Raw genomic sequence first — 7,961 nt, forward strand, 5'->3', positions numbered from 1 at the left:
TTTCGATATGAAAAATGACCTTCGAATCGATGTCCCAGACGAGTGACAAGATTTGCTCCAGTCAAATGTCTGACATACATAAATATAACATCTATAGACTCCCCCTTGCATTTCAGGTAAATGCATATTTGCTTATTATATATATTGATTGACAAGAAAAAAATTAATTGAGAGTGAATATTTGAATGATATAATAAATGTGTGAGAGTGAGAGTTTATATATAAGTAGTAAAGAGTAGTTTTTATAATTTTAAAAATTTTAAGGGTATTTTTGTTTAAAACTTTGAAAAAGAGATATTTTTACTGAAAATTTGAAAAATGTGACATTTTTACTCAAACGAAGACAAAATAACCATTTACTTAATAGCCCACACGGAGTATTCTCGTAATTAACAAATAACCATCGGGACTAAAATTTAGTACAAAAACTGAACTTCGATTAATAAATATGCTTCCCACGACGCTGGACGAGCAAGAGACTCTAGGGAAAGAAAACGTAAAAGCTTTCTCTCAGAAAAAGAAAAATCACTTCTTGTTCTCTTCTTCGGCGGCCTCCACACATTACTCTTAATCTCACTGTAAGATTTCCTTTTAAAACATCACTTACAGTATTTGCTTATTATAGCTCTGTTTTTTCGCAAATTTTTTTTTTTCTGGCGGGAACCTTACGTGTTGTTCTACTGTCGCTGATTTTAGTTATATTTCAAATGCAATACGATTCTTCCTTCATTGTTGCTCTGACTTTCGTGTTCTTAAGCATTACTGGTCAAACTTACGCGTTTTGCCACTTCATTTTTTTATCCTGCCGATTCCTCTTTCCTCGTTTTCGGTATCCCCAAACGGTGCGTTTTAGGGTTTCTTTTCTTGTGCAAAATTGTTCTGTTTCCTTTAAGCGAACATTCTCGTAAATGGTGGAACAAAGGTTGAAAATTTTAAAGATTTTAGTTTTTGCTTTCATTTTTTAGGGGAAAATGTATTTTTTATATGGAGTCTAAGTGAAACTCAGCCTTTCTCGGGTTTTTGTTTTGTTCATTTGATTTATTCTTCTATAATGGATCTTGTTGCATTCAGTTTTTATTTTTTGTATAATTTTGAGTAATATCTTAGTTTTCATTTTTGTTTGTGTGAATTGATTTTGATGTAGGGTTTTGGCACTGACGTATAACATGTGCACTTCATGTAATCTTTAAATTTGATTGAAAAATAAATGGGAAATAGTTTATCTGGGTAGTGAAACAGTATAATTCAAATCCTGAATTTATTTTATTGCTTAAGAGGTTGTTGTTGGTGTATTTTTTACAGGAACTGAACTTTTGATTTGAGTTTGCATTGATCAGTAGGATTTTTCGGGTGAGTTTCAAGAATGCCTCTGTTGAAAAGGAAGCCTGTTGCTTTGTCAGAACCTCCTCAAGATTTAGAGCCACATGAACTTGTATACCAAGTTCGATTCACGAAAGAGATTTTTCGGAATTACATGTATCCTTCTTTTGTTAAATTAGATGAGAATTAGGCTATGAGGTGATACTTGACAACACATATGATTTTAATTTAAATATGGTGGAGTTGTTTTTGCCTGGAATGATGAAATTTTAGTTCTAATTTGTGTTTGTACATCTGCCTGCTACTAAATAGAGCATTATCATTTATGTGTTGTTCTTAATATGAACCAGAGATTATTTGAACCGGATAAATTTTTACCGCAACAGGGTCTGGATATGTAAATCAACTGGAAAAGGCAACTTGACCTATGAAGAGGCTCTGGTATCTGAGAAACGTGCAGCTGAGAAGGTTCAAGAGCTTCCTGAAGAGCTAGTGGCGCCTGCACTTCGTATCATACAATTTAGTAAGAGTTTGTTCCCCACTGTGATATAGTTGCTTTACTATTTTCTTATATCCTTTTTGGTTGTATTAGTTGTTTCTTAATTGAGCTACTGCCCTTGTTAAACATCTATTAAAAAATTTGCAGTTTTGATTTACCTTTTCTATTCTGAATGCAAAAAGTCTGTATAATGTTTTCAAATGATTAACATGATCTTTCAGAAGTCCCTATTATACCTTGGGGCACTTGTGATATAATTACATCCTACAAGTTGTTGACTATCAAGGTTGTGGGTTTTGAAAGATGCCTTTGTTTTATAATTCAGTGAAAAAGATTATAGTCCAGGGATTTTTGGAAAAAAGGTTTATGAGGAAGCTTTGTAACATTGTGGTGCATGAAATTAATTTTTCATCTGTCCAACGGCCTTTCTTACACCTTGTGGTGCCCTTTCCCATGGATGTGTTATTTTTCTTTTTTCATTTTTGATGTTTCCGTAGTTTTACATCTTATATTAATTTCAATTCACAAGCCATTGCCCAGTTATAAGTTGATATTAATATGTTTAAAACACTTGGCGAGGGATTTGATCTGGAATGCTTTGACATTTAGGAGTTTAATTGGTGTGTTTAGTCTGTTGTATAGGGCAGGTTTGGTATATTGGGATTGGACTAGGTTGGATTAGATTGAAATACTTATAATACTTTGTGTTTGGTATAGCTATTGTATTTGAAGAAATTGTATATATAATTAATAGGTCAAATTTACCTCATATCGAATTTAAATAAAAAAGTAATTACTCTAAATTAATGTAAGTTTAATCTTAATTAATTAGTTATTTATAATAGAAATTCGTAAATATAAAATTTATAAAAATTGTTGATTACAAATCTTTAATAATTTTTTAATATAATTAAGCAATAATGAGTAAAAATTAAGTGATTAATGTTAAGTTAGATTATATTATAGCCAGGTAGCATTAGTATTAATTCTGATGACTCTCAGAATAGTAACGTTAGCACTGTATGTAAGAGACTAAATTGAAAAGTTGTCAAATGCGAAAGCAGTCTTCTCATATCTGTTGTTTTAGTCCTGTAGAATACCAGTAAGCAAAACAAATTGAGAATGAGAATCAGGTCTAAGGTTCCTCGCAGACATACAAAGGAAAATAGGACAATCACAAACTTCAGACAAAGTTTACAAGTTATTGAATTCTTTTTTATTCTACTTTATAAACTAATAAGTCTAAACCTAAAGAGGCATGTGCACCGTAATAGCTCATTCAAACATTGTTTAAATTTTTTGCAATTGACTTCAGAAATTGAATAAGCCTTAGTGGATTTGAACTAGTGAGTCTTACATCAGTTGATTGTTAAGTTTGTGCTTTCTGTGCATCTTGTCTAGCCCAGACAACAAAAGGCAGGTACAAGGCCATGAGTTTTTTTGCTATTTTTGAAAATAGCTCTTGTGAAATTACTACTGAAACAATATAGTTAGTCCTATGTATTGTATAATTTATGTATTAACTCTAATAATTTAATGCACGTTTAGCTAACGTAATAGGATAAAAACATTCTGTTGTTTCTTTATGCTCTTTTAGTATTCTTAAGCAAATCTATATCCTGAGCAAGACCTCAACTTTTAATGACTGATACTTTTAAATGATGAACTTTCTACCTGTTTTATCTGCCAAATTAACTTATAGTTGTAGGGAAGGTATTTCTTGAATAGCCCTAATGAATCCAAAACAGGTTTTATATCGGCCAATTTAGTGCTATAGTAGATCTGTAATGTGAGGAATTCGCATAACTTTCTCTTAGCAGAAATAATAGCGATAAGGAACTTTTTTTCATAGATGAGGTATATCATTCAAGACTTCTAATTACTTGAGCATGCAAAAGTGGGATAAGATAGTAAAAATTGGTTTTATTTATCGTATCTTAGTTACTTTCAGATTTTTAAATACATTGAAATTGAAAATTTTGTAGCTCTCTGTTCTATAAAATAATCTTTTTAATTTTTCAGGTATGCTTTCCTTGAAAGAACTTGCCGATACAATTTCAGCAAAGTTGCAGGAATGCTTGTTTGTTGGTGCTGAATTGCATGGAAAGAAAGATGATGATCTGCATCCATGCAAAATATTGAAAGTTGTGAAGGCAGATTCAAACAGAACTCAATATGAGGTAGCATGGCTTGACAGAAATAAGAATTCAACGGAAAGTGATCTACTTGAGGAAGAAAGTATTGTATGGAAGAAGCCGCCTTTTAGTAGAAATTTTTTGAAGTCTTTCATTCGGGAATCTACATACCGAAGTATCCCGTGGGTGCTTCATGATAAATTGGCACAGAAACATGATATCTCAACTTATCCTCCAGAGGAGCTGAGGAGCAAAGTCTTCTTCCAGGATGGGCTTCTGGTCTGCAAGAAGCGTAAAAAAAATGAGCAAGTAAGAATGATATTAGGGACTTATACAGTTTCAACTTGCTTGATTAATGGATTAAATTTATGAAATAATTGGTCTCATAATTATCCTATCTAGGTAGATAAAGAAGAATCTGGAAAATCTAAAAGGAACAAAATAAGAAGTGAGAAAGTAGAAGGCTTAGCAATGGAGAACTCTAAGGCAGGTAGGTAAAGAATTTAATCTATTGGATGCATCTTATACCGTTTTTGTTGTTATTCCATAATTCAATTCGATTGGTTACATTCTGGATTGCAGCAAATTTCTGTATTTGTATTTTCTTTTCCACCTACATTGGTTTGAGAAGGTTTAGGAGGCTTTGTTTCTTCAGATTTCCTGTTAAAAATTTAACTCTAATTACTCTCTTGTACTTATAGAAGACGATCAGCATGAAGAAGAACCTGTTAGGTATCCTATCGATGATTTGTTGGTGCTGCCTGGTGCAGATGATCCAGTTTTTACTGATCGCCCCTTACCTGCAAAAGACTTCAAGGTTCCCATGGATTGTGTTGGTGATCTTTTAATGGTTTGGGATTTTTGTTCTTCATTTGGTAGGCTGCTACACTTGTGGCCATTCTCACTTGAAGACTTTGAAAATGCTATCTGCCACAAAGGCAGTAATTTGGTTCTCATAGTGGAATCTCATTCATCTCTTCTTCGGTCGATCATAAAAAACACTGGTGAAAGTATAATGCCTATAAAGAATACAAAGCGAAAGGTAAGGCCAAATGTTTTAGTTGTACTAGAATTTTTTTTTTTAATAATTTATTTGCAAGAAGTTAGTTTTTTCTCTCAAATTATTCATTGTTTCTTCATGTCCTCAATTGATATACTCTTGAGTCTGTATTGGTTGATATTATTATTTTTTTTTTATTTTTATCTTGTTTGTCTATATTCAGATTACGGCAATTACGTGGACAGAGTTTCTGTGTGATTTCTTGGAAATAAGCAATAATCCTGAATTATCCTCTACTATGGCAACCATTAAGAGGGGCCATTATGGCCTTTTAGACATTAATAGTAAGTTGGGAATTCTGCGAGAATTAGTTAATCAAGTCCTTGAAACAGATCTTATCAAGGAGAAGTTAGATGAACATATTGAGCAAAGGCGGGCACTTGGTTCCACAAGAAGGCAGGAAGCATTGGAAGCAGCTAGAAAACAACGAGAAGTTAAGGAACAGTTGAAATTGCAATCTACTGCCAATGGAGTGGCAAATGGGCATAGTTCGGAGAGCGCAAAAAGTACCTTGCTCTTATGTTCAAATGATAATCATGTTAGACAAAATGGAGTAAAAACAGAGAACAAAGTGGCAGAGAACACCTCCTCTGAACTGAAGAATTCACTGTAAGAAAGAAAGGTTTGAGTAACTTTATGTAGAGTGGTGCTAAACCCTCCACCAGTTTTTTCCGTGCACCTCATAATATCACTTTTCTAATTATAATCTTATTCTCAATTGAAATGACATGGTACAAAATTGAGTTCTAAAGTACTTCCACACAATTCTTTTTAGAGTCTTTCATCCTTACTCCAACACAAATTCACCTCTGTTTGTGTTCTTGGACTTTTGGCAGTGGGAAAACATTAGTGAAAGCTAATTCTGTAATTTAAATTTTAGCATACTTATAAGTTATGTAATATTTTGGGTGTAAGCTTAAAAGTTGGCATCTTTATGATAGTTACTGGGGAGTAGTAGCACCACTCTTTTGTGTATTAGAGAAATATATTTGACAATGTATCTTGACTTGACAGTTGGTATAATTTTATTACAGTGAGAATAAACCTTTGGAAGTTGCTTCAAAGAAGTTGTTGAAGAAGCAGAATATGAATGGGAAATTACCAGCAGAAAATGGGAACAAAATGTCTGGGAAAGAAACACTGAAACAATTGAGGGATGATAAAAAGGAACCAACCGAAACAAAGAGTAAAGAACAGAGGGTTATATTTTCTCTCACATGCAATCTTTGTTCGTGTTATTTGAGTGTTGTGATTGGCCATTCTTTGATTAACATTTTTTCCTTCTTTAAACCACAGAAAGAATATTTTGAGCGCGAGATGGAGAAGCGGGTTATAAGCACTAATCCTTTGGGTAAAGACAGATATTATAATAGGTATTGGTGGTTTCGACGTGATGGGAGGATATTTGTTGAGAGTTCTGATTCTAAGCAGTGGGGTTACTATAGTTCCAAGGAAGAGGTATAATTGCTGAATACATATGTCCATGGTCCAAGTCTTTTACATTTTCTGGTTTTGTACTTTTTTCTGATTTTCTGCAAATTTCACCTTTGTTTTTGAACAGCTTGATCTGTTGACGGGTTCACTGAATTGTAAGGGTGAGAGGGAGAGGGCCCTTAAAAAACAATTAGAAAAATTCTACATCAAAATAAGGTAAGTTTTGTTCTTTTCTTACAACAGCAAAGGTCTTCTTTATTGCTGTGTACTAGGTTTAACAGATCAAAATGAGCAATCAATTTCTATGGAGTGGTGATGTTTCCAGTCACCATATGATCTGGATGAAGCCTAGAATATAATTAAGTTTGTTTACTGTGAGTGTGAAATGCATTTGTAACTGACTTTATAGCATGTAAAGTATTCTTGGGGCTTTTGTAGATAAAGCATTTCCTAATCATTTTTGCAGCTCAGAATTTGAGAAGAGATCAAAGAATTTGGTTAGCAGGCTTGCATTGGAAGAGGATGTGCTTCGGAGATCTAGTCGTGTGCGGGCTTCAACTGGAGAAAATCCTGCTAGTGCTTTTATGAGATATGTTAACAAGTGGAAGGAAGAGTGATACATGATTGCAGGCAACTAATTAGGATTGTGTTTGGAATTGGAAATTGAATTTCCATCTGATTTAGAAGTAGGGGAGGGATATTTTGGGCAAAGGCAGGGGGAAGGAAGCAGTTTTTTTGCATTTATGGTTGATGCTCGGTTATTTTGTTAACATACATTTCACATTCTTTTATTATTGTATTGGCTCTCTATCAGTTGAAAATCCAAAGGTAAATTTTGCATCTTCTGCTTCAATTATACTGAAGTCCTGAAAATCAATATAAAAATACGTTTTAGATACATAATCATCATGATGTTATATAATTTGTCATGTCTGCTCACTTTGACGGTTTTGGTATCGGACATCTGTAACCTCCACGGATCTTCAACGATGATGCCGGGGCATTATTGAGTAAGGGAACTTCAAAAGCACCCGCTGCACTGGACCTCAAAGCCCCCCACCAATCGACATCTTTCCCAGTGCCCCATTTGTCTCTGCCAAATCCACACAAACTGGTTTTTTCATAAAAAATGTTGGTTGGTCCTGGAACATACTTCAAATTGAATGTAAATCCCATCATCAATGGAAAGGCCGGTTGTAGTAACAATTAAAAAAGAAAAAAAATCAAAGGCGTTACTAATTATTTAAGAGTATTTAAACATGACCATGGGCTGGGCCAAAACTTAGGCCCGCACAGTGATGGACATTGATGGGCTTCTAGGCTGGGCTGGCCTATGTAATTTTTAAGGTCCAAAGTTTGACTCTATATATATACGATTAGATCCAGCCATAATTAAGCCAGCTTATTTAAACAAATTTTTTAAAAAAATTTAAACATAAATTATTTTTAAATTATTAAAATCAAGAATAGTACCCTGAATATTTTATTTATAATCTCTCACTTGTGAAAGAAG

The 7,961-nt window shown here is 33.6% G+C and overlaps 1 protein-coding gene across 7 annotated transcripts; it reads left to right on the plus strand.

Moving 5' to 3' along the window:
* The first annotated feature begins 439 nt into the window (after window positions 1-439).
* Window positions 440-7,288, plus strand: LOC123208370 (DDT domain-containing protein DDB_G0282237). Of its 7 annotated transcripts, none has more exons than XM_044625843.1 (11): window positions 440-578; window positions 1,303-1,476; window positions 1,671-1,843; window positions 3,842-4,263; window positions 4,357-4,444; window positions 4,656-4,996; window positions 5,178-5,623; window positions 6,049-6,214; window positions 6,311-6,472; window positions 6,576-6,664; window positions 6,915-7,288. In XM_044625843.1, the coding sequence occupies exons 2-11, from the start codon at window positions 1,364-1,366 to the stop codon at window positions 7,063-7,065; spliced, it is 2,151 nt and encodes a 716-aa protein (XP_044481778.1). In that variant the 5' UTR covers window positions 440-578; window positions 1,303-1,363; the 3' UTR covers window positions 7,066-7,288. The 7 variants fall into 7 exon arrangements, with proteins under 7 accessions (XP_044481778.1, XP_044481808.1, XP_044481817.1 ...); XM_044625873.1 differs by having other exon boundaries at window positions 4,659-4,996; XM_044625882.1 differs by having other exon boundaries at window positions 1,303-1,350; window positions 1,707-1,843.
* The last annotated feature ends 673 nt before the right edge of the window (window positions 7,289-7,961 follow it).

This window comes from Mangifera indica, chromosome 1 (genome assembly GCF_011075055.1).
Source record: "Mangifera indica cultivar Alphonso chromosome 1, CATAS_Mindica_2.1, whole genome shotgun sequence".
NCBI classification, from domain to species: domain Eukaryota; kingdom Viridiplantae; phylum Streptophyta; class Magnoliopsida; order Sapindales; family Anacardiaceae; genus Mangifera; species Mangifera indica.

What these genes read in the sequence shown, in the direction of transcription:
- LOC123208370 (XM_044625843.1), top strand. Translation starts at nt 1,364, where the DNA reads ATGCCTCTGTTGAAAAGGAAGCCTGTTGCTTTGTCAGAACCTCCTCAA. An exon ending in AGCGTAAAAAAAATGAGCAA is followed by an intron (nt 4,264 to 4,356) that starts GTAAGAATGATA and finishes TATCCTATCTAG; the next exon opens with GTAGATAAAGAAGAATCTGG. An exon ending in TCTGAACTGAAGAATTCACT is followed by an intron (nt 5,624 to 6,048) that starts GTAAGAAAGAAA and finishes ATTTTATTACAG; the next exon opens with TGAGAATAAACCTTTGGAAG.